The following is a 27,180-nucleotide window of genomic DNA, read 5'->3' as shown; positions in this document are numbered from 1 at the left end:
TACACCTGCGTATGCTGCCCTGACGTCACCCGTCTCAGCCACGCCGCTGGGGCCGTGACCCAGAAGAAGTCACAGGTGTCACTCATTAGTGCCAAAAGTGACGTTTCATGACGTATCGTCGTGATTTGTTGCATTTCTTTTTTTTTAATTAATTAATTTATTTATTTTATTTAGGCTGCTGCTCTGCATAATTTGCACCTTAAAATCGAAGTGCTATGAATAATTCCACTAGGCTAATTGTTTTTGTTGAGCTTCATTTTAGCTAGCTAGCGAGGCTCATTAAGATGCTTTAATTTTACCAGCTGCGTGACAAAAGGTCGGAAATGAACGGAAGGTAGGCTCTACTATTTTAATAATTCGACTTCAGTCTAGTAAGAGATACTGATGAGGTAATTACAAACTATTTGTGGTGTTACGTGGCCGCTCATGAAACAAAAAAAGGGGAGTAGTAAGCTAACCGCGCTGTAACGCGTTACAGTAATCCGTTACCGGCCAGCCCTGCCTCTACTATTTCTCCGTCTGCCGCTTTGTCTACGCGTCCATGTGGGTTTTTCCCTCAGCGGTGTCGGTGTTGCGCCTCTCCGGTCCGTCAGCCTCTCAGCCATTGGCCTCAGAGACCATCAGTCTTCCCTTCACTTCACAACAATAGACCCCCCCCCCCCCCCCCCCCCCCACCACAAGCGCACACACATACACACGCCGCTACAAACGCGCACGGCGCTTTCGAGGAGCGGCGGTGAAATGTTGCTTAAACTGCGGGCTATCGACTCCCTTCTTTCCAGCTTCACATCGGCGAGGAGCGCAGGGAAGCCTCTGCGATGCGTTCAACCGGGGACGCGTCGGAGTTGAAATAAGGGAAACACGGGGGCTCTGGGAAAAAAAAAAAAAAAAAACAGAGGGGGGGGGGGCAGATTTTCCTACGAGGATGACTGACTGGTGACAAAGAAAACGGGGAGCCCCTCTGGCTTCTGTTCTCACCCGCTAGAACTTGACGGAAGGCGTTTTTTTTGGGGGGACCGGCTTGCTCTTACTTGGACAGCCAAAGATTTTTTTATCACCATTATTTTTGGAGGGGAACCATGCCTGTCCGGAGGGGTCATGTTGCGCCACAAAACACATTTTTGGGAATAATTATTCGGAAATTCGAAGGACAAAGTGAGTACCTTTCCCTGGCGTCCAGTGCTGTGTGGGTGCGTTGTGTTGTGCTGCCTGCCTTTTGTGTCCTGCTGCATCCTCACAACAATTATTTACTCGTCAGGAAACCGCCTTCTTTTACAACAAGGCTTGCGATGTAGATATGTTAGTGATTTCGATACACTATATGTGAGGGGTCCATGAAAGTCATTATAAGTTAATTACCCTGCTACCTTATCAAACACCTGGTTTATATTATAGTTGTGTAGTGTGGGGATGTAGAGTGCTCTCCTGCTCCAGTGCAAATTGCGGTTTAAAAAGCTGCTTATAGGAAACAAGGATTAAAGGATTTAATTACTTTCAGATCATATCCCCCAAATTACAATTAAAATTGTTATGTTTAGTTTTCATAGAGTATTTGCTGCACGGTATTCTGGAGGTCTTCTGGATGAAGCAAAGGAGTTGTGCTTGTAAATCTGGGTTTCCATGCAGAAAAAAACAAAAACAAACACTTTATATTATCTTGAATAAAACATCAAACAGAAGCTTAACCCAATCTTAGAAAGTGCAATAATCAATCATGATCCCATATTTTTTGTCAACATTTCTAAAGCAGTCCAACCTGTATGAAGTTTTATTTTCTTATTCACTGGAAAAGCTTAGAACCTATATTGATGGATGTAATGGAAGATAATCCCATGTAAACCCATTACACCCACCGACTGCACCTGTGTTTATATTTTTATGTATTTTTCATATTCTTTCATATTCCTTTTAATGTGTTTGTTTTAATGTATTAGTTGATTTACCCATATCTTTATTAATTGGTTGACTATAGTAATATATAGTGGTCTTGTTTATTTGATCTTCTTCCCATGAACAAATTAACATTCTCCTCCCTCCAATCTCTCCTCTACACCTTCACAGATAAGAAATTCATCATAGCTAATGCCCGGGTGCAGAACTGTGCTATCATCTACTGTAATGACGGCTTCTGCGAGATGACGGGCTTTTCCCGGCCGGACGTCATGCAGAAGCCGTGCACTTGTGACTTCCTGCACGGCCAGTTCACCAGCCGGCACGCAGTGGCCCAGGTGGCCCAGGCGCTGCTGGGTTCGGAGGAGCGCAAGGTGGAGATCACCTACCACCGCAAGGATGGTGAGTGCTCTGGGCTGTCTGTGTTGGCTCAGGTGGCATGTGCATCACAAGACACGAGGTTGTTGCAGTGGTCTCACTTTAAGTTGCACACTCATCATGTCGCTTTCCCACCCTTAGAAAAACCACTTAAGGTTTGTGCTCCGCTGTTTGAATGTGGTCTTGTTGTGTTCTGCACAGGACAGAGCCACGTGCGGTGTTGATGCAAGATGTAGCTGTAGGATAAATGTGTGATAGGTGACTTTTACAATGTCTAACACTCCAGGTACACAGTGAGTAATTTTTAGTTCTCAGTCGACTCTATCTGGAGCATTTTGCAGCAGCAAATCACTGAGTGCACCCATTTAGAACCCTGAGGGGGGGAAGAGCAGCTGTGATGGTTTCCTCTGCTGTGAAGTCCAGTTTTGAAGTGATGCAGGCGCTGGGTGGCTGGGAAAGATGTTCATTAGCCTGCGCTGTATAGGGCACCCTGGGATGTAGGGTGAAGGATGTAGCTCACTTCCCTAAAGACTAATGTGAAGATAGTGAAGCGTGTGGTTTTTCTGTTTCTCTTCTCATCATCTCCAGAAAAAAAAGCATTTGTTGTCACTCAACATTGATTCAATGTATATTCAATATATCTTTTTAATCTATGTTAGTGCTTGCAGACCTGATAGCTGTCTGTGACTGACTGTATCTGCAAAGCTTTCCCATGGTTTAGATAATCTAGTGGCGTGCATATGAATACTGAATGCAGTTTATGACTTGGCATGACAGCTGGTATTGTGATGAGTTACAAGGCGAGCTTCAGAGTGAAAGTTTAAACCAGTCACATCAACTGTGCTGGTTCAGGGAGAGTGACCTCTAACAGTGACATATGTATTCAGATGATTAAGCTTCCTTGCATAACGCTTAAGGGCTGGTGAAGTTTCACCGTGGCAGAAATAAGGATTAATAGTTTTATAAGACCTATGTGTGGATCACCATGTGTGCTTGTCTGGTGTTATTGTTTGTATGTTGGTGGACCACAGTGGAAATAAACCATCAGGCTTTGTTGGGTTTTATCCTGCAGTGTGTGTGTGTGTGTGTGTGTGTGTGTGTGTGTGTGTATGTGTGTGTGTGTGTGTGTGTGTGTGTGTGTTTGTTTGTGTGTGTGTGTTTTGGTATTTTTAATCACATCAGAATCAACCAGCCGCACTTAAGCCGAGCCTATGTGTTACAGCATTTTTTCATAAGTTTTCAGCTGTTTTTATTAGGTTGAATTCACATGGTTATCACTGCAGAACCAAAGTTAGCTAAAACAACAAGAAGTGATTCTGTATATCAATGTATCACAGCAAATAGCTGAAATTACAAGACAAAAAGGGTTAGGGTTGTACTTGAGGACAGTTTCTCAGAGTGGTAGCTACTTAGCAGCAATCAACATCCATAAAAACATCCTCTGTAATGTAATATAATGGCAAAATGTTTAACAATAATTGCTAAATAAGCCACTTAAAGGCCACTTAAGGCCTGTTCCCTCTAGCTAACTTGACACAAGGCAAAGAGTAGCCAAAAAAGTTGCATCTTTGAGTCCAAGACCATCAGAGTAGCCGACAAATGTCCCACCAAGCATCCATGACTGAAGGAGCACAGTGTGTAACTGGTAAACCACAACTGCACAAGAAGCACAAAGCTTCTTATCTTAAGAATGGGTCCAATTTATCTCTCCCTACAAACGGATGGATTTTCTCATGGCTAATGAAACAAGATGCTGTCTGGGGGATTTGTTCTGACATTTGATGTGTGATAAGAACTCTGGATCATTGATGATGATGTGGTCTTTTAAGATTGACTGCTTTTGTGCGTGTGTGTGTAACTCATACTCAGTCAGGTATACAAAGCCCAGAGGGTGAGAGGTGACGTAGATTGGGTTGAAAATGCTGTGCAGAACAGTTACAAATGATAGTATCCTTGGAGACATAGATGTATGGGGTCAAAGGTTGAAAGAGTGAGATAAAGTTACAGAGAAATGCTTGAGGGAATAGGCAGAGTGGAGATGTCCGCTTATGTCTGCAACCCATAGCCTTGGTTTATATTGTATTTACTGAACTTTGATGTGCCTGAAACAGCAACAGTGACCAAACAAGAAGTTCAGTCAGTGTCATAAATACTGCAATTTCCCGTGTTTCAAGTACAGTAATATTCCACTATATTTCAGAGGGAAAGTTTAGATGTTTTACTCCACTACATGTATCTGACTGTTGTGGTTGTTGTTTACATTGTAGATAACAATACTATTATATAGTTCTTGGTTGTGACAAAATGTTGAATTTTTTTTCTGACTGATAACCAACTCTAAACCAACAAGATTAAAATGTACTATTTAGAATAGACGAGTGTGTGTAACCCACTAAAAAATACCAAAACACAGGGGTTAAAGTGCACTGGAATGATCCGAAGTGTGTAGACAGACGAACACACACACACACACACACACACACACACACACACACACACACACACACACACACACACACACACACACACACACACACAGAGGCAGAAGAGAAGCCTCGCCCAACAGATCATCACACAAGGCGTTGGTCCTTTTAACTTCATTGTTGCAGCAGAAAATTGCGCTTATACAAGAACACATGAAGAACACAACTATGTTATACATTAATTAGGTTATTATAAAGGTCAGCTCTGCATGTGATTAAGAAAAGAGCAGAGGAGCAGAAATGCCTTTTGTCCAGCACTGAGAAATGCTCAGAAGGCACATTACAACCTCTTGTCTTGTAACCATGGCCAATGCTCTAGTCAGGTGACCACCACCACCTGTTCGTGGGAAGAAATCACATTTGTTGGCAGAGAAAATGTACAAATAGCCCCTTTAACGGTTAAGGCGGTTAATTATGAAAAACACTAGTTGTGGCAATATTTTTCTGATGGTTGGAGAAGTTTCTCACAAACAAGAGTGATGATAGGAAACCTGGCTCTGAGAACGTTGTTGTGAACTTATCAGAACGTTACATAGTTACCAGCAACTTCAAGACACATTCTCCACATTTCCTGTTGTGGTACATTTAAAAATCACTGGATCACACTGGAACCATGAGTGAAAACTCCAATTAATGAAAAGTATTGCGCAACATCATCGTAACATTACGTAGAAACCTTCTGGGATTGTTTGTTGAGCTAATTAACCAAACAAAAATGTCGTTTGAAGTCTATAAGACAACGTTAGGGGAACATGGTACCACGCTACAGGATGAGTAATTACTCTCACTTTTGAGTAAATTTTATCGAAAATATTTTGTCACTTTTAGTTAAGGTAAGTTTTGAATGGAGGACACCAACTAGTATACGAGTATATTATAGTGTACTATGAGCGAGGCAAAGATGTAAGTAGTTCAGTACTTGACCCCAACAGGTCTGATGCCTCTCTGGGCCATCATATTGTCAGCCAAGCCAAGCTGGGGGTTCAGTCTGCATTGATCCGCTGAGCAAACAGCATTAATGAGGACACAAATACCTTCATGTTGCATTGATCTTCAAAACCGGTGCATTGGAGAGGGGAAATCAATGACGGGTAAATGCCCTCCCTCCACTGGTTGGCCCACAGGAGACTTGGATAAAAAGAGCTGGAGGGCTGTCGGACCCTACAGCGGGGGAAAAGGCCTCATTACCATTCTGTATCCTGTGCCTCTAATTACCTCAGTGTTTTCCTCTCACCTGAGTCAGAGTTTCTCCAGGGAAGGTCATACACCTGTTTCAACCAGGCAGACTGCTCCTGTAATCTCCTTTTTGTCATAAGCAAGCGTGGCTGTACATTTAATCGTACTACAGATCATCCTTTGACATGAGTTTATGTGTCTGTAGTTTGTAATCATGTAAACTAGAGACAAATATGTGATCTATTTTTAAAATCCTGGTATGTTATTATAAATCAGACACTTCTAGTATATGTAACTGTGTATAATCTTTCACTGCGCCGCACTCATATGATTGAAATCAAAAGTTACAATTGCAGAGGCAGTTTGAAAAAGCACAGCAATAGGCAAAGTGAAAAAGAATGGATCACAATAAGACTAAAGCAGCACTAGATGTGTTATTTGAACAATACAAGTGCAAGAGAACTAGAACATATGATTAAATAAAAACTAAATGATTCTCTGCTATTGCCATTAAAGGAGTAGCTTCATTTTAGAGGTAACTTCCTCTGTCCTTTCCCCTTATCCAACACACACACTCTCTCAGCCCATATCTCTATTGTCTCCTGTATTGGAATTCCAGGGGAATGTCATTGCGGCAGCCTGATTCCTCCTCTCGTAGTGGACCACTGGGGGTTTCTACGAGGCAATCTTCTTCTTTGTAATCCTGTGACCCAGGGTCTTCATAAACGCATTGCCCACTGTCCTTTACAGTCCGTGAAGGGGATTCTGCTCGTCAGCACAATCTTTGGCACAATCTTAATGCTTTATGATTTGTGCCTTTGCTGAAACTTTGGTCTTTTTTGCTCCCAGTGAACATGTCTCTGTGACCTCTGCAGGAGAAGTAGCTCTCATTAAAGTGGCTAAAAATGTATTCTAAACCCTCGTGCTTGACATTTAGATGCGGAGCTGTTTACTGCACTTGCTCCAAGAGCAATCTCTTAAACCTGGGACGAGCCAGATATTCTCAGATGTGACTTTTGTGTCTTTTTGAGTTTTGTCAAGGGCCGCCCCTCACAGTTTCACATTGTTTCCTATGGCGTTGTCCCATACTGCTTTTACTTAATTTTTAACATCGCTGCTTTGACAGGTGTGATTTCTCATCAGTATAAATACAAAGACATTCTATTAAATGGTATCACTTATGTAATGTGAGAGCTGGTGATGTGTTAAATAACAGCCTGTATATATTATCTGAACTCAGTCAGCACCTGGAAAGACAAAGTGATACGTTTGTGCGATTGTTGCTTTGCATTTTGCTGTCATCATCCCACATAGTTCTACCTTTATTTCCATTTGTAACCAATGGAAATAACAAACCTGTGCTTGCGTGACAGAGTAAGAGGATACTGCGGTAGTCATTATGCATAATGTAGCGTGTGTAAGACATGCAGATTGGTGTGTGGGTGTACTATGCAAAATGTGTTTAAGACAGAAAAAAAAAATTTCACACAGCTATAATCATGAAAAGAAAAGAAAATCTCTGCCAACTCAAATGTGTGGCGGATAAATTCATTGACTCCTAAGTAAGAAGAAAACAAATTTGTCAGTTATTTCAAGGACAAATGTACAAAAATATTTAAATTGGAAAACTGTATGTAGCTCAAGCAGCAACCCACCATGACGTCACCCATTGGTTTGTGAACTGCCGAACCGTGAAGCCTCGAGTTTGTAATTTGGGTGTTGCCATATTTGGATGAGTGGGTGGAGCTGAAGAGGAGTGAGGGGTGGATCTGATCTGTTCCATACTCTATCCTGATTGTCAGGCATGTCGGCGGGTATGGTACAGTCTGTCAATCACAGGGAAGCCCCACCCTGATGCATACCCTGCTTATCCTCTTTTTTCCTCTAAATGGGTCCATGATTGAAAAAATGAACATCATGTTGTATTGAAGAAGACTTGAAATTAGTGACTGAGACTGTTAACTCATTAGGAAAACATTTAATGAGGTAATAAATCAAATGAAAAGTAGAGACATTTCCCCATAGACTTCAATACAATCAGACTTCTTTTTACAACCAGTGGAGTTGCCCCCTGATGGTTATTTGAGAGAACACAAGGCACTTAAACATTGGCTTCACTTTTCAGACCTGGAGTCTACATCCATTTTCATATACAGTCTATGTTATGGCCCATCACTTTGCAGATACTGTATGTAATGTCCAACCAGAAACACAGCAGGTAAAATCAAATATTACTGAGGGACCTTCAGATAGGGCATCATCAGGTCAAACTGCAATTAAGATTTGAAAAGAAGAACTAAAAATAAATAATTTCCATTAAATAATCTGGTGACAAAGTCACTCCATTATGTAGCTTTATAATAAATGCTGGAATAATTATGTTTTCAGGGTTTGTTTCCCTCTAGCAGGGTTTTGTAGCCACATGATTGGTCACACTGTTTAAATGCTAATGCTTCAATTAAATAGTGAAAAATGTGATTTGCAAGAGATGATGTTTTACAGACCACCTGTTTCAGATCTTACATTGAACAATGCCCTGCAATTAGTAGCTACACTCAGTGCTTCCTTGTCTACAGCCTTTTATTTGTTAATGAATGCATTCAGCACTGCAAATGAATTGCCTAAGTTGGAGATCAAGCATTTAAATCCAGGTCTTAATGACGGCTTCAAAAATCACTGAGTAAAAATAGACAGTTCTAACCAGCACAACATGTATTTACTCAGCAACACTTTCTCTATCTGCCTCTGCATTCAGTGATTCAAATAGAGTAATCACAGTGTCTTACTTTCTAAACTGGGAGGGTATTCTTGGTAACAAGAAATCCATAAGCTCAACACTTGGTTAAAGCTCTCTCACTTGCAAATAGGAAATAAGACTGAAAATGTCACGCTATAAATAGATTAAAGTTGCTTGTGCTTCAGTGATGCTCACTGAGATTAGTGTTTTTTTTCCTTGCCTTTAAAATCAACGCAGAAGCTTCAGATCATGATGAGCACTGTTAAAAATATGAGCCATCTTCTCAGGAGAAACGCAAGATACCTGATGCCAATCTTTAAAATCATGAATGGAATGAATGGAAATGGAAACATCACCATCAGCCCTGCGACACATTTATCCTTCTCTTAGTCTTCTTATTGTTTAGCTATTTCATTCAGTGCTGAACTGATTAAGGCTGTCACTAACAGCTTTTTAGTATTAATTCATCTGATAATTTTTTTCTCAATTAATCATTTTGTTTAGAAATGAAAAATTCCAATCAGTATTTCCCAGAGCCCGAGGTGATATGTTGAGATTACGGTATAAACCTTGTCTGTGGCTGGACAGTGTATGGGTGTGACACATATCAAACAAAGGGAATTAGAAATAAAGGTTCTAATTCAAGTCTGCCTCAAATACATGTTAGCTTCTGAAGGTAAATAAAGGCCCCAGTCACTTTCTGATAAAATACATGAGGTGAAAACTGTTGTGGATCTGCTCTAAACGCCCACTGATGATGTAACAGAAAGAGCAATGGCCAATAGGAAAGGTCCAGTCACAGTTGCTTGGTTGATTTCGATGAGGTGTATTCAGACAGTTAAGTTTAGGTGATTCAGCATGTCACATGTCAGCCTTGCTAACAGCTGTGTTGCTGAGCTAGCGTGTATTTGTACGTCATCAGTTGTATTTTCTTTGCATATGCCTGATGTCACACGTCAGAAAGAGGCAACAGAGACTAAGAGAGAGTGTGAATGAAACAGTCAGTGAGGGATTCGTTGGCCATGGAGCTACAGATCTGGGAGTTTTAATGACTTGGAACAGGATCTACAAAGGATCTGCCTATTGGAACGCATACGTGCGGATTTGTTTTCTGTCATTCACTTAACTGCGTAAATGTCTGAGCTCCAATCTTTAGCTTGTTCATGTCATTTATTTAATATTACGGCTGAATGATATGCAAAATATAAATCATAGATATTGCGATATGAGTCACGGTTGTAGTAGGAATGGTCACTTTTGCATTTCATTTAAACTGAAAAAATATAAAAATGATGATGTAATTTTTGTTGGGTCTGTACCATGTTCCTTTACATCTGTTGAATCTGACTTGTAGGCATGCCTGTAGCACCACTATGCATTTATATTACATTTATAAAGATATGTTGTGACACATTTTACCTTCATCAAAAATATTGCAGCTGCTGCGATTTGGATATTGCACTTGGCCACATTGTGATTAACATTTCTTTGTGCAGTTCTACTTAATATCATTAAAATGATCTGCTCTATTTCTCCTTGCTTTAAGGCTGGCACCTCGTATAAGATCACTGAGACATCTGAAAACTAAAATTGCTACAAAACTAAAATTAGCTATTGATACAACTTCCCTATGTTTTGTGAACAGCTCTTGAGAATAACAAGTGACTAGTTGGCGAGGCTCAATAGCCTCAGAGCAAGCTGCACATAATGACTGATCATGATATGACTTGTCTGAAGCGACCTGAGTTCAATGTTGTGTGGTGCGATTGGATGGGAACTGTTCTGTGTGAAACCAATTCTTGTCGATCGGCTTCTGTGCAAACAAGATAAGCTCTTATTCTGTTTCGCCCGCAGTCGCTTCCACATTCTCAGGTTCAGCTGTGTTCGAGAGCGTACAGTGACCAGTGTGCATCTGTGACAGACGTATGCATGACGGGAGACAGAGTGGGCGAGAGGGAGGAAGGGAGGGAGCAACACATAGACAAAATTAGGCAGATAAATCAGAGTGAGAGGATGCAAACTAAGTTTGACATGAGTGTCTGCGAGGGATGAAGTGAGCGAGCAGGAAAGAGAGAGTAAGTCAGAGAAATCAGGTGCAGCTGAACATCAGAGGGCTTCTTTCGTTGCAGGAACGCCCTCTTGAATCCAGTCCAGCAGCTCGAGAGCTGCTTCAGTTATGGACGGTCCTAGTTCTGTCTCCAGCACCCTCCGTCTGTCTCTGCAGGAGGCTGCTACCTCTTTAGGACTACGTAAAATTATTCTCAGCTGACTTCACTAAAAATAGTGTCAGTTATTGCAGCATCCAACACAGACTAAACCCAAATAGGAGAAAATAAATGAAGGACTTGCTTGACAAACGATGTGAGACTTTGAATACGGCTGTCCGGTTCACTCTCATCAGTCCTCATGAGGCTGAAAGAAAGCAGTGTAATGAGCAAGCCCCCCACTCTCAATCTAAAGTGACATGGACAGATTTGTGTTGTAGCAAAGGCTTCGATTTCCTCTATGCTCATGCCTCAGAGTGGATCTCATTTATAATGAGTCTCTTTAATGGTTTCCCCGGGCTGCGGGAAAGAAGAAAAGGCTCCACAGCAACAGATTGGTCGTTTACAAGAAAAGCTGATTTGTAGTTACACTCCTTGGTTGTTTCCATTCTAAACTTGAGTGGTTTAAAGCAGACAAACTGGAGGGATGTACAGTAGACATATGCCACTTCTGTACTTTTCCAGTCACATTTTAAAGCACACATTTTTTTCAGATGATTTTCCTCCTGTCTGTCACACCCTCGTGTTCACATCCCTATAAAAAAGTCTCTCTGTGAAGTAAAGCATAGTGTTGTCCTGGAAACCACTGAAAGAGCCATGAAATATCATCGCAGCTCTAAAATTCATCCTGGCATGTCTGCCTACGGCGCTCAAAGCTGGAGAATGGAGCAGACTACTGGGACCCAGTCACACAAGCCTGAAACTGCCATCAAAGCAGAATCTGAGTCAGTTCATTTGCCAAGAACAACTAAAGCAGAGGATGACTAGGTGGAGAACTGTAATGACTTCACAGGTTTATAAACACACCTAGTATAGGAACAACAGGATCTCATATAGGCCCACTGTTATGCAGAATGTATGGGAATACTGTGAAGTGAAGGGGAGTACAACAGCCATTTGAATTCATACCTATTTGAGTTAGTTATGTTTGTTAAGTCTGACTAAACAAAAATAAGTCTACACCCGCTCTGTGAGGCACCATGTTGATATGCTGGAAATGACAACGCTAGCATGTGTAATGTTTACCATGTCAGTCATCTTGGTTTAGAGTGTTAGAACACTAACATTTACTCATATCACTAAATAGAAAGTACAATTCAGGCTGATAGGAATGTTATTAGTTTTGCTTGTATATTGGACAAGAGACTTGGGCCCATATTCGATACTATTGAATATCGCAATTTTATTTTTATATATATTTTTAATTATATATTTTTTTTCATATTTTTTATCTTTTTTCAGTTTGGCAATTTTGCACTGTTGCTCAGTCCAACTCTCATTTCACTGCTTTGATTTTTTTACATTGTACCTCGGCACGTAACAAATAAAATTTACATTTTTCACAGCGTACAATAAAATAATTGTAAATTAAGACCTGAAACATAAAATACAATAATATAACTATAAATTTAAAAAATGCCTTTTGGAAAAATACAAAATTTGACCTGATGATGGTGCTAGATCTGGGCACCAAAGTTATTATTATTCATCCTGCAAGGGATATGTATATCTGTACCAACGGCAGTCCCTGCAGTGGACCAGTCATCTCCATGTAACATTACATACTGGTGTATTGGCAGTCAATATTTCTGCACCCTGAAGGTAATTACACATTTCATTCTGCATGAAAATGTGTCAACTCAAACATGAATATTCAAGATTTGGCAACAATACCAAACAAAAAAAAAAACCCAGAACCTGCAAATGAAATTCATCAGGGTTGTTCTTAATGAAATTTGTTTTGAGATGAAAAAATAATGAGTATGTCCACAGACAGATGATTAATTTGCTCTTGTTCCATTTTCACCTGTTTGTCCTGAAATTGATGACACATTGCTCTTAATTTGTTGGGAGCTCTTTAGGATCGATAAACCATTCCGTCGATGGCCATCCCCTCTCGATGACTTTCTTGTTGGGTCATTCTTTAAAGTCACACCTCATGCCATCATTTTCTCCAAGAAGGTCATCCTGACAAGTTCAATCAACTAAAAAGCTGCACATACAGTACTGCAGCTTAGCACGAAGATGCTTATGTCTTTAGAACAAAATATAGACCAAAAATCTCAACAAATTCATTTGAGATCCGGATCAGACGCCTTCATCTGCACTGCAGTTGTAATGTAATTAATGTTGGTGCCAGTTTACATCTCATTTGGATTTTGAAAAGCAATACTTATTTCTCATATACTTTTCTTATTTACTCACATACAGTCTTTAAAACTTGAAATACATATACATTTTTCAAAGTTCATTGTATAGTTTCATTCATAACTGTCCAAGTATCTGAACTTAATGTTTTGAAGCAGCAGAAGGGTGATTCATCAGCATTTTCGTTTCAAACACATAAAAATGGGCACAGAAGATTAAAAAGTTGATTGCAGGTTATAGAGACCGAGGTGGGCATAATATTAGCGGTCAGCCATGTAACTGTCTGATATACAGTATTTTATGATTGCTAATATCAATCACACATACCAGTTTAACCTCCCCTTGTACTGATGAAATCTATTTCACAGCCACAGCTTGCAGGCACCATGCCAGTGGATAAATGTAGGTCATTCTGATGTTGGATCTATGGATTAAGCCCACACACGCTGCCATTATGTGATGGTTTTTACCACAAACAGACAGTAAACAGTCTGACAGCCCCCTCCCCCAACCCGCTCTGGCTCTAGCACCTCACGCTGCAGCTCCCCCTCCCCCTCGTCTCTCCTCAGCTCCTCACACCCCCAGCCACCTACCACAGCTGCCCACCCAACAGCTCCATGCATGTGAAACACTGTCCGTCCGGATGGTATCTGAGATGTAAATGATGATGCTTAGTGTGATGAAGGAGGATTATTTCCTCAGATTATGTAGATTTTTGTTTAAAGAGTCTCACGTGGGGTTTATTCATAAACATGTTGACTCCCCCCCCCCCAGTCAACCACTCATTTTTTTCAGTATGTGATTTCAGCCCATGATCCCTGCTTTTCTCCCATTCATAGATTGGATATGCAGAGAGCACATCTGTGAATGAGCAGCCATTCATTTTTTTTTTTTTCTTTCATTCATCAGATCACGTCCTGGCCTGATTGTTTTCATTCATGTGAGCCTTGTTTGACTTTTGGTCATTTTCTAGATGTATTTGTAGAATACAAATATTTTTTTTTTTTATCTGCGTTTTCTTTCCTGGATGTTAATTAGATTTTCAAAGCATTCTTTGACCCTCCTTGGTTTGTCAGGGCAGATTTTATGCTTGGCAGGGTTATTTATATGTTAATGTTAGTGTAGTATCTTCATGCCCAGGCCCTGCAGCAGCGACTGTTTGATCCAGACGACTCCATAATTAGGAGTGGGTTAGGTGAAACCCTACGTTCATGAATTGGCTCATCTTTAGAAGCCCACCACTAAATGCCAGTCAGGGATCAGCAGTCTGCGGCGCCTGCAGTCGTGCTGATGGAGATTGAATCAGCGAGCCCTCAGAATCAGAGCAGACAGCCTACAGCCAGTCGTGCTCGCAACCAAACCTGACATCCACGCATTATCAAGGCGTCCGATCTGGACGCTCCAACTCCAACTCAGTGCTTTCTGTCCAGCTGAGACACACCGACCGTTTTATTGTTGTTGTATTTTTCTCATCTCTCTCCTCTGGCTGCAGACGGATGTACAGTACAGATTGCTGGTTCCTTGACAAAAGTAATTTAGGTTTGCAGTGCAGCGTTCAGACAAGGTTGACAGCAGCCTCAGCCTGTCAAGCTTTTACAGTGTTTTACACCACATCCCAATGTTACTGTAATTGCCTTAGCTTGTATATATGTCATGCTTTCTTGTCAGCTTATGCTCACTTCAGTCTGTTTGGATCTAGTCGTTGCAAAATATTGACACCATTAGTTTATTTCACTGCAAAAATATTCATGTTTTTCACTGCCAGTGTCTTGTCTTTTGAAGCAGCAATGTCCCTCCACGATGTTTTACAGAAACACATTAAGTCAGTACTTACACGCAACATTATTTTATTAAGATAAACATAAAAGCATTTAGCACTGCTGCCAGGCTGCTGCCAGGCTGCTTAGTGAGTCTGCCTCTGAATAAAAAAAAAAAAAATTATTAAAAGTTATTTGACTCAACAATCAATTCTTTATATCACTTCTTTTCCCCAGTAAAAGTCATTGTAAACTGTGCTATGAAAAGTCTGTGTAGCTAATGAAATAAGAAAAAAAAAACACACACATGTAGCAGTAACTTAAAGAGCAGATAAAAATTTAAAGGATACATAAATATGAACAAGTGTCTATGACCACGTCTTTGCTCACACCCAATTAAAGACAAAATAAAATGTTTTCTACAAAAAAGCAAAAAACAAAAAGCGTACACTTGTGTTGCACAGTGAAAGGTTTGTGAAGTGAGGTCAAGGAAATGACATATCCAGACCAAACCTAATAGTCTCAGATGGAGGAATTTGACATTTAAATGTGCCTACACACATCAGTAAAATAGCAATTAAATCTTCATTTTCATGATTTCACTGCTCAGTGAATGTCGCAGTTTTAGCAATGTCACGTGTCTGACTGAGGTTTGCTGGGTCGTCTTCCCCTAATTTAAAATTCTGAGAGAAGAAAAATCTGAACTATAATTAGCGCTTTAAATTTAACAAGTGGGCATCTGTTTTTGTTTTTTGTTTTTTAACCAAGTTATTTTACCAAGTTATTTTTATTTCCCAACACATCCAAGTCACTTTACTTTGTGGTATCTTGTTTGCTGCACCATCTGTCACATCTTCATTTTCTTCCACATTCATAATGATAAACAGTGTATTTATGTCGTTACTCACAGCTTGCCGTTTGAGTCCACAGAGCCTCCGTCACCCACTGTGATCTCCCAGATAACCCCACAGATTATTCCTGTTACGCCTACAGTGTCCGGTTGTATTCCATGAACCGCTTAACACTTGCTCCATGACCTTATTATTATTTTTTTTTATCTGGTGGTTTTACTTTAGCTTTTATTTGATATATTTTGATTTTAATTCTTTCACTTGATTTTATTCTTTTAATTGTGAAGCAGTTTGCGACTAAGTACCTTCACAATTTACTCAACATAATAATGAGATTTCAACATCAAACCTTTATATTAACAAGGACAACACAGTGCGAGGAAGCCTCCATTTCCAGCTTCAGTGTATAAAAATAAAAATGGAGACAAAGGAAAATAAGAGATAAATTAAATGTCATACTGAACAGTCACATTTAATGTAGTTTGCCCTGATTCCTAAAACTAATTATGTTGGAACAATCGCTTCAAATGTAAGTGTGCAATCCAGTTTAGCCAAGCTTAATGTGACATCATGTACTTGTCCATTTACACTGACAACTGATTGTACAATATGCTCGTGGTACATGCAGCACGAACGCTGCTGCTCTGCTCTGGTTTACAGAGCACAATGACAGGTAAAATGAAGACATGGAAAAAACGGCAGTATAGTGTTTTAAATCCAGACTGTGAGTCTGATTAGAAACCGCATCAGCATAATCAAGGACAAACGACTGATGACTCCATTGTGGCTCAGTCTGTTTCTAAAGCCCAGAGCTTTAGTTTGCATTTGTGCGAGGTCAAGACATATTTAAATTTATTTATATTTCAGTAGTCTCCCAGTTTCTGTACTGTCTCATGTATTGATATTAAAATGATTTAAATCCACCACTTTCAAAATTAATTTGCTTAAAATAAATAATTCAGTTGGAGTTTGATCTCATTTTCTAAAATTTATTTTAATCAAATTAATTTTGAAAGTGGTGGATTTAAATCATTTCAATAATGATTTAAATAGAAAAAAAGATAAGATAGAGATAAGTCATCTGATCGTTTAGCAACTTCCACCCAGATAGTGGAGAGTGTCTCTCAGGACGCAGTGACCTTGAGGTTTGCGAAACCTAAAATATGCGATCACCTGCCTGGATCTTTCTCATCATGCTCCCCCCACATCGATTTTGCTTATCTAGTGTTGTAGTGCAGGCTGTATCGGCCTCCTCCATGTCCTCAGAAGGCTGCAGTGCATCACTCCATCACACCCACAGGTCCGATTAGTTCAGCCAAGGCAGCTGCACGGTGGCACATGGGAGATGAGATGCATTATATAGATTTTTGACCTCTAACAAATTTTCTACGGTTCATTAGTTCTTGTAATATACGCCATCATATTATATTTGAGGTAGAGGGACTTTCAAATTGAGGATTCCTATATTTGTTTCTGCCTTTGTTTTCTAAAGTTTCTTGTTGTAATTTGGTCAGAGTTAAAGAGTTATTGAGCTGAGGCCACATATTGAGCACTGAATTTATAAAAGCAATGGGAGGGGTAACTTCTAGAGCTTGGGTGGAGTGTATCGATGGAAATGATTTTCAGTCACTTACAGTAAAACAATCAAATTTCTTTACAATCGTCTTTTTTTTTGTAGTGAAACAACTGTTATATTTTCAGGCTTTTATTTTGTAAGCTTCAGTTTACAGTAAGAGTGAGTCAGGTGTTTTTTTGGGTTTTTTTCTGTTGGTTTTTGTGTGTGTGTGTGTGTGTGTGTGTGTGTGTGTGTGTGTGGGGAGGGGCGGGGGGGGTGGGGCTTGTCAGGGTTGGTGACATTTTTGATGGACAAACTTTCCTCGCAGTGATTTCACATGTGACCTTTCTGTGACGGTACAGTCTGTCAAACTGCCAGGCCTCCGCGCCGCCACTGATGATATTGTAACCCCGGGGATAAGGTAGCACTCTCCCTCCTGGATTAGAGAGCCGGCATCAGAGTTAAACAGCTCTTAGTACGACTGAATGTTCCTGGGGGAGAAGGGGAAAGGATCACATTTCCCTAGAACGGTAGCCAAAAACATAAGCCCTCCTCCCTCTGAAAGGTCAGTTCTCATATTAAACGTTTCATTTTGTCACCCTAATGAGCTTGTATCAACTTAAGTGAACTACTTTGTATTTCATATCCCCAAAACAAGTTCTAAACAAGCCACTTTACTGGACTTGGATTGACTGACGTTTTACACTGTGGAGCCACATGTCATCATCATTCACAATATGATGTCGTTTTGCTCACCTCCTGATGTAACATGAGAGGAGACGATGATGGCGCAGCAGTGATTGACTGAGACAGCCCAACACACGGGCGCAGGGTGAGAGGAGTTGATTTGATCACAATTAGCTTTGCCAAGCTGAAGAAGCTCCCTGCTGAAGTTTTGACAGAGAGAGAGAGAGGGAGACAGAGGAGTGTGTGTGTGTGTGTGTGGGCGTGGGGGGTGTCACCGTAACCCCTCAAGCAGCGTAGCACCAACCAACAGTTCCCTGCTGCAGTAGACTCAGCTCGCATCAGTGTCACTCACATTACACATGCACATGCACACACCTAATGACAGACACACACACACACACACACACACACATACACATATTGTGTCTATTAGGCACAGGCTGCAATTTAAAATGACTCTGACTGCGACACTCTTGGCAGCGGTTTCACCAAATGAGAGCCATCAAGATTCCCATATGCCGCTCTCCCACAATCACCGTCACACACAAGCAGTCAGCAGATGTTAAACTGGTCTGTGTGTGTGTGCATGTGTGTAGGGGTGAGCTCTGACTCAGGTCACTTTTGGAGACTAACTTCAAATTAAGGACCAGTTAACTGGGGACGGCTCGTCAAATGTCCATGTGAGTGTGTGTTGACCAGATATGTTTCAATCGCACTAACTGACCCATGTGTATGTGCGCGGTCCAGCTGCTCTCCTGCCGTGAACGAGTGAGTGAGTGAGTGAGTGAGCACCATTGTCTTAATTATTGATAGTGGAAATGGAATCTAATGAAATTTCCAGCATCTTGAAACTAAAACTCCTCTGACTCCGCTGCCTATGAGCACGCACTCACACATTACACAAAAAATAGCTCGGTGCAGGGACTGGGCCTGGGAAGAACCCAGATCATTTACTATAGCTTTGATTTTTTTTGCTTGAAATCTGGTGTATGTTGTTTGACATTGGCCTTGGCAGATATCTTCTATATGCAACTGTACACTGATGTACTAATGACACTGATCTCACAAAACAAAACACATGATCAAATGTGTTATTATAGATCAGGGGTAAAGTGGTGTTGCTTACAGTTGAAACTCTGCATTGTACAGGCTGTGTTCTCTGAACCTTTGGGTGAGCTACTGGTAGCTCAGAAGCCACCTGTTGGAGACCTTTGTTATAGATTAAAGGGCCTTATATAGCCGCACAGCTGCTGTGAGCTACAGTATGTTGTTCACTGACGGGTTGTATGCAAAGATTTACCAGAGGTCACCATGTAGATACCAACTTGTATAAGCACACATTATTATGTTGTTTCCACAAGATAAAACATCATCTTTAAGGATTAAATAAATGGGGTGGCCCCATAATTTAACACTGTGAAAAAGGCCACTTTGGATAATGAACATTTTTACTGAAGGTACCTCAGGTTAGAGCTGCAACTATTTATTATTTTATTTTCATTAAACCTTTGGAAATAATGACGCTGATGAAGTTAGCTCTACTTACAAAATCTGAATACTTCTCCGACCACTGCTGGCAGCCGATTTACCGACTGATCAATTTTCTATCACCTTCATCACTTTGTTATTAAAGTGACAAAGTCGTGAAAAAAGGGAATTCCATGAGGGAATTTCTTCAAATTTGGCCTCAAGGATAAACTGATTAGATTTTGATGATCAAAGGTCAAAGGTCACGGTGGCCTCAGAAAACACAGCTTTGGGCTTGTGAACATAATAAATAGTAACGCCCTGGGGGGAATTTCTTCAAATTCGGTACAAAATGTTCATCTGGACCCATGGATGAACTAATTAGATTTCGGTGGTCAAAGGTCAAAGGTAAATGTCAGTGTGACCACACAAAACACTTTTTAGCCATAACTCATGACTTCACACAGCAATTATGACAAAATTTCCCACAAATGGTTAATACTTTATATGACTCTGGATAAACAAGGATGTAATCTAAAACTAGTCTGAGTCTGCGAGGCAGTATGTAACCATAGATACTTCTGACAGCCACAAATAGACATGTAGGACGTTTATGTCCTTTACTGAAAAATAAAAATTGTGCAACAAGTATATGGTTAAATTTTGAACAAGTTTTTTTTTTTAGTTTTTTTTTTTTACCTCCACCTCACTTCCATAAAAATGGTGAAAAACCAAAACAAACCCATCACTGTGTAATGATTACTTCAGCAGAATGAAATGAAAGTGAGAAGAAAATGTGTGGGGAGTGCATCACCTTAACCACAGAGGAGTAGTGAGCTCTCAAGCTTAAAATGAGACTGAACTGACAAAACCTTGATAGAGTATAATTAATATAACTTTAAGAAAATGAAGGGGAGGTGGCGAGAGGCACAGGATCAGTCAACTGAGGTGAACAGGGAGGTATTTTCATAGTTGTGTGTGTGGTGTATTGGATGGCTCTGTTTAATGAAGACACAGCTCTGTGGGAACAGTTGGTCAGTATAAGACTGTCCTCATCTGAACTTCGCCCTCAGCTCCAGCAGTGGTGCTGCTGTCAGTCCAAACCTCAAGGTCGAATGAGCCAAAAGAGATCTCAGGCGTAAAAAGTCACCTTCGTCGAGTTTCTTATGCAGAATATCTTTGTTTTGGATGAGTAGCCACATTTATCCGTCTGTCTGCACAGATAATTGTGTTTATTCCATGACTAATGTGTTTGGTTGGACAAGTCATCCAAGTAGTTTATTGGAGAGACATGCAGTCCAAAACCAAAAGGCGTGGAGGTGACTTTGTGTATGAAGACCTGCCTTTTTTTTTTTTTTTAATCTTTTGATTTATCAGAGTTAAAACTGAATCCTCACAGCAGCAGAGTACAGAGTCCTGTGTTCAACGAAGCTAAACAATGCAGCTTTTATTCTGAAAACATTAAAGAACCCCGCAGCATGCTGTGATTTGCACTCGGTGCTATACTGTGCTGTCATCCTGGCGAGCCATCTGTGTAGCAACAGATTACCAGGTAGTCCTATTAATCCAGGTAGGCTGCGCCGCGTCAGTGAGGAAATGAAGCCGAGTGGAAAATGTTTAAATCGATAAGACCCACGTTTCCACTCAGGCTTAAGGCTTGTGGTTTGACTTTGACACACCAGACTAGTGCAACAATGCGCTACCAGCACAGTAGGCTTATCACCCTCATATGAATATGGCTGCACTGCTCTGGCCTGAGGATTTTGTGATCGGCAGCTCTGCGGTTTATCAGCCCACTTTCGCCTCAACAAAGTTTGAGATTCTTTGCTTCTTGCACAAACTGCAAGTCAGCACTTCCCTCTATCTGGAGAACTGGAGAGCAGAAAAGCAGCGGATTGTTTTTCCTCTGCTGTTCTAGTCCAACCATCCATGACTGTAGATTTGAGTCGGGGGAAGGAGAACGCTGACTCATGCTATTTTTCTCCTTTTAAAGACAGTAGGGGTCATTTGCTTTCCTAAACGTGTCTGTAACGAAGACGAGCTGGCACCTGATGTATCACATTAGGATGCTTAACTATGTTTTGCTCTGCAGCTCTGTATAAATATTCAGGTCAGAGATGCTCTGACTAAAGTTGTTTTAGTGCCTTTCAAAGGTGCGTTCCCTCATTACACTGCACCGTGTAAACCAGCTCCATTGCCTGCTTATTAGATTTAGTTGGACAGAGAACATTCTGCTAATTAATGCTGCCGGCAGGCTGTGCGTGTTTGCGTGTGTGTGAGACAGAATCTGTCCGTGGCTGTACTGAGATCTGTGAGCCTCATTAGTGTGTGTGTGCATGGCTGTCTTTCTCAATGCCAGTGTGCAACTGAGAAATGTAAATGTTATTTCTGTTTGCGTGAGTGTGTGTGTGTGTGTGTGTGTGTGTGTTTGTGTTTGACCCTCCGCTTAGGCAGGATATGCAGGCAGACAGGCAGAAATTTGCATCAGCAGCAGCAGTGGGATCTGTTTGATCTGTCCACTTATAACACGTCAGGTGGCCTTCCTGCGGAGGACCCAGGCAGCTCTGTCATTTCTCAGGGAGAGGGAAGAGCGCGGCTGAAAGGAGAGCCAGGGGTAGTGAGAAAAAGAAAACAAATGAGGACTGGATTTAATAACAGTGAAGGAGGAGAAGAGGGATAGACAGACAAGGACATGCAGAGAAAAGAGAGACAGAGGCAGATAGTGAGTAACAAGAAGTAAGTGATGATGGGAAATGAAGGGGAAAGAGAGGGAAATGGAAAATGATTCATATTAACAGATTGATTTTACGTCGAATCGGCTTCATTGTGTTGTGCCTCATCACACTCGTATGTCTGTCTTTGAGATGGAAAAATGAAACGAGCACACTCTGACCTGTGCGGCACAGGCAGATGCTGTGGTTCTTATATAAAACTCACATACAAAGTCAAAGTGGAGGTTAATGCAGACAACACACCCTCTTTTACACACACATAGCTTATACCTATACGGTCAAACCTGTATTTAGTACGATACACCTCACTTTAACTCCGCTGCTCTTCATGCCAGGTCAGCGGACCTGTCCCTTCAGTGTCTCTGCTGTGTGTTCAGAGCAGGCAGTGATCTCATGAATCCAGCTGCCTCACAAGATAACGGGATTTGGGCAGTGGGACCGCTTAGAGAGTGACAATTGGTGGCGGTAATACACGCAACGCAGCAAAATTAAAAAGAGTTTGACGCAACGTGAAAAAAAAAGCATCGCACGCATGAACCGAATTATTGATTAACCTTATCATGAACAGATGAACAGTCAATATCAGTAATAAGCCAAATGAGAAATATAATGAGTGCATCCACACACTTACAGCTTAATGAATTGAATTTTCAGCTAATTTGAGGAATGTATCTTATGGGTCTGTTTCAAGCTGACTGAGTGACCCCATCCCTGTCTCTCTCTCTCTCTCTCTCTCATCGTGTCCTTCACACACACACACACAACCAACAAGCCTCCTCTCATTCTTATACTGCCTAACAACAAGTCCGACCATTATGCTTTCTAGAACATAATACTTAGCTTCTATGAATTATAAATGCCTATGGATTCCAAGTGGCTTATTTTTAGAGTGCACACATGCATGCCCCCATGCTAACACACACACACACACACACACACACATATTGCTTTACAAAGCTGGCTTATGTCCCCTTGCACTAAGCACTCAGTAACGTGTGTGTGTATGAATTTATGTTGTGTATTGGTGTCTGCTTCTGTGCACGCTTTATTTTTATGAATGATGAATGCCAATGTGCATGCCAACGTGAGGTAATGCGTACGTGCAAGTTCCCTACCTTTCAGAGGAGTTTGTGTTGTGTGATTGTTTGTGTGTTTGTGTTTGGCCTCAGACAAACAGCACTGAGATTTGACCACAGGGGAGACGTTCAATGATTACGAGTTAAGCCTCTCTTTAGCTTTTCTGCTGTGTGCTGCACCTGTGAGCGTCGCTGCAGGGGAAACTGGTGGATACACTCGCTGTAATTTAATGTTTCATTTTCTATTGAGTGTTTTAACTTAACTAACCCAAAACATAAATGTGCAGTTTGGAAATGTGCCCACTTTGTTGTTGAGTTTTCCATGAACTGACAGATCCCTTCAGCAGCGTTTGTTTCCATGGCGACAGACACATTTGTATTTTTATTTGTATTTTTATAACAGGGGCTCAACACTGAGATGAAGTCAAGGACTTTTTATCACTTTACAAGATCCTTCCTTGTCTAAATACAAGAATTCCAAATTGTAACTTGGAGTAAATAATTTAATTTGTCAATAATACGTAAAAATCTGAGAATGATGTGAATTTTCTTCACAAAATTTCTTTTTAAATCCACTGTCCTCCTGATATTCTGCAGTACTTTCGGACAATTCCTGAAAACCATGAAAGCGAGGCCGCTCCCGGTGTCTGGACTCCTTATGCTTTTTGTCACCAAAGGAAGAGGAGGTGTGACACTGCTTGTCCCCCCCCTCCCACTCCCACTCCCTCTGACTGAAATTAATGGCTCCATCCACTCATGGTGACACTGATGTACTATTAGGGGCAGCATACTGCTTAGCCCAGCGGAATCAGTGCTCCCCAAAACATAAATCAAACCCCAGTGTGGTGAAGCGGTCCGTTTGTTATTTTGCTGCACAATAGGATTTTAGACCAATGACTAAAATTCAGCCATTATTTTGTTTGCGTAGGTGTGTGTGTGTGTGTGTGTGTGTGTGTGTGTGTGTGTGTGTGTGTGTGTGTGTGTGTCGGTTTGTGTGTGTAAGTGTATGCATGCACGGGAGTATTTGCACACTTGTGAGCGGAGTCAGAATTTCAGTAGAGTGTGTTTATGCAGCAGCGTGTCTGTGTCTCTGTGTTCGCCCAGAAAAGAAACGCTGTAGGCCGGGTGCCTGCTGGGTGAACTATAAATAGCCTCGTGGTGACAGCAGGACTTAGAGCCTAATGTGAGGGAGAGCATCTTCCAGAGATGTCTGTGTTCATTATTTAAAACTTAATATACATTTCATTTTCTACACGAGTAATCCGGGTTATAGCCCCTTGCACATTCCATTTAGCTAATGCAGGCAACTCATGTTATCACTGTTTCATCCTCAACATATCAATGAAGCCAGAGTCAGCATCTTATCAACCATGCTTTGTTTCTATGTGGTAATATTTATCTGTAGCTGAGAAGTGACAGTTGCTGCATCTTCTCTGTTTCCTCTGTGAACCTCCTTTCTGCTTGTTTGATGTGAGGAACATTTAGACGTGAGGCAGGGTTGCATTAAATTACCTCTCACTGCGGAGCCAACAGCAACTCTAAGGCTACGTCCATACGAGTGTTTTCGCTCCATATCAGAAACGATCTGCGTCTATACCAACACACCTGTAAACACACACAAAGCATGATCATTCAGATGCACTGGGCATGTGCGAGCCGGTGTAAACAGGAAGCAGATTGTCGTCTCTGCAGTTGATTAGTTGCAGAAAACACCGCTAACAAGGGACAGCATAGACAGGTGCAGTGTCAAAATGCAGCTGCTAGCAAAGACAACAAGGTCACCAACGCTTGTCGTTCATTATTCATGTTGCTTTCACCACTGGTTGTTGAGGCTGATAAGACCCAATCAGGGAGCGACTGTGGGTGTCTAATATCATTGTCTTCTCCAAAGGTCTCCAATTTTGCCCATCCAATTTTCAAACTAAAACAGCAGCATTTCCAAAAGTCTCTGTCTAAGGCACTCAAAAACAAGCAGTGCGGACGAAAACACAGCAAACGTGGTGCGTTTTAAAAGGAAAACGTAGTAGTGTGGACGTAGCCTAATCATTGAGGTTTAAGAACTAAGAGCTATTATTTTTTTCGTGAGAATGATAGAAAATGAGAAATATTTATGGTTGATATATTTTGGGGGGAATGAATTGTCATGTCATTGTCTTGTGTGGTGCATAGTATAGGAGAAGAACCAATTATCGGGACAGTGCAGGGGCATGTCTGGATAAATGAAATCATTCAGCTCCAGAAGCTGTCCTCTCACTGGACCTCTTGACCTTTCCCCCCTCATTTCTCTGCTAGGCCTCTCCACACACACACACACACACACACACACACACACACACACTCACAGCTTTATCTGGAATAAGATGTTTGAATCTCAAAGAGAGTTAATGGAAAGCTCCAGGGTCAAACTGTGCTGTATCTGAAAAGCTGCGGAGCCTTTGATCAGGTTTGAGTGCTTTGTTTGGCACAGAAAAGTTATGAATTTTAGATCAGGTGAGCTTGCTTTTAAGATTGATGGGGCTCATTACTTCAGGGTTTTATAACTGATAGCAGCGGGTCATTTAATGAATCAATCAAACACAATAAACGTAAAGTTTATTACCCATTTCTGACTGTTTTTCAATTTCCCCCTCATTAGGTTCAAACTTCCTCTGCGCCACCCATATCATCCCAGTGAAGAACGAGGAGGGCGTGGTCATGATGTTCATCCTCAACTTCGATTACATCCTGGACGAAGGCAGCAGCGACTCACTGGAGAGACTCAATCACACCTCACCGTCCAAAGCTGACCAGCGTGAGTAAAAGGCAAAAAAAGGGATGGAGAGAATTAAGCTTGGTGCACAATTACATGGCTTCTATTCCCCAGTCTGTACTGGTACTATGCAGTAAACATGCCTTAAAACGAGCCGTCAGGACTTCTGTAACTTTGTGATGTCACAAGAAAGCAGCCACCGCTCTCAGCCATGCCCACAGCCCATACAACACTGGAAAAGTGTAAAATATGGGACCTTTAAGAATTTGACATGACCCAAATATTAATGTTTCATACCCTGACACTTGCTATAATGGATTCATTTCTTTAGCATCTTGCCTTTGTAGCATAAACCCGGACGTATCATGTAGCCTTCTCCCGCTTGAGTGTTTACTTCCACTTGTAGCAGTAATCATCAGTGCAGAATTTTCTGCCTAGACAGATCCTTTGGCATGTTGACACCAGCGTTTAGCAGACACTGATGTGTTAGCCTGCCATCATCTCAAAGGTCTGGCCCAATTATAGCTCATAGCCTGCCAGGATGGCCTGATGAACTAGTGGAGCAGTGCTGGGGAGCACTCCGCTTCCCAGAGCTGTCGGTGTAATAGTGTATAATGCCATTCCCCTGTGGTGTTCTTGAACATGCTCTTGATCCTTCCTCTCTGTTCAATGTCTCTCTCTTCCTCCACTCTCTGTCTGTGACATATAAAGCAGGAGCATTGAGGAGCAGGGGTCACCTCTAGATGACTGTAATTGGATGAGGCCCTTAACACGCTGTTGCCTCATGGGGTGTGCGGTGAAAATAGTCGGGAGGTGTGTGTGTCGAGTGCCCTATGGATCGTGTGAATGCTCAGATGTGAAAACATGCAAGAGCGAATAAGCTTTTACGTATAAGGTTGTGTGTGTGCGTGTGTGTGTGTGTGTGTGTGTGTGTTTGCATGTTTGTGCAGGTGTCACTGATAAAGCCCTTCTCTTTCACTTTTCTAAGGGAACTAATTGCTCAGCCAAAGCATGAGGGTAATTCCCTGATGAAGCCTTTTCACGCCTATCTGAATATCTAAGTGAGATTTGCACACATGGTGATGAGGTCTGGATTTATTTACAAGGTCGAGTCTCAGTGCTGGACACCATCTCTTTCCCTCCGCCACCGCAGGGACGACCAGAGAGAGTCTGGATTCCTCAGCTTCATATCATCACAGCCCGCCACCAGAGAATTACAGAAACCTAGAG

At 41.4% G+C, this 27,180-nt stretch overlaps 1 protein-coding gene across 3 annotated transcripts in view; it reads left to right on the top strand.

The window, feature by feature from the left end:
- The first annotated feature begins 392 nt into the window (after positions 1–392).
- kcnh7 (potassium channel, voltage gated eag related subfamily H, member 7) overlaps positions 393–27,180 on the top strand; it is a 72,444-nt gene continuing 45,656 nt past the window's right edge. For 2 of the 3 annotated variants that reach the window (XM_071464607.1, XM_071464605.1), the window contains exons 1-3: positions 394–1,155; positions 2,062–2,292; positions 25,837–25,992. In XM_071464607.1, the coding sequence (XP_071320708.1) occupies positions 1,080–1,155; positions 2,062–2,292; positions 25,837–25,992 (463 nt within the window). In that variant the 5' untranslated portion in view covers positions 394–1,079. Of the gene's footprint in view, positions 1,156–2,061; positions 2,293–25,836; positions 25,993–27,180 lie in introns of all 3 variants that reach the window. The other variant, XM_071464606.1, reaches the window with a different exon arrangement.

Source organism: Trachinotus anak, unplaced genomic scaffold, assembly GCF_046630095.1.
Source record: "Trachinotus anak isolate AG129_WGS33_773 ecotype Australia unplaced genomic scaffold, CSIRO_AGI_Tana_v1 ptg000026l, whole genome shotgun sequence".
In the NCBI taxonomy this organism is placed as follows: Eukaryota; Metazoa; Chordata; class Actinopteri; order Carangiformes; family Carangidae; genus Trachinotus; species Trachinotus anak.
The sequence above is the reverse complement of the archived record's forward strand: the minus strand, read 5'-3'. Positions and strand labels throughout refer to the sequence as shown.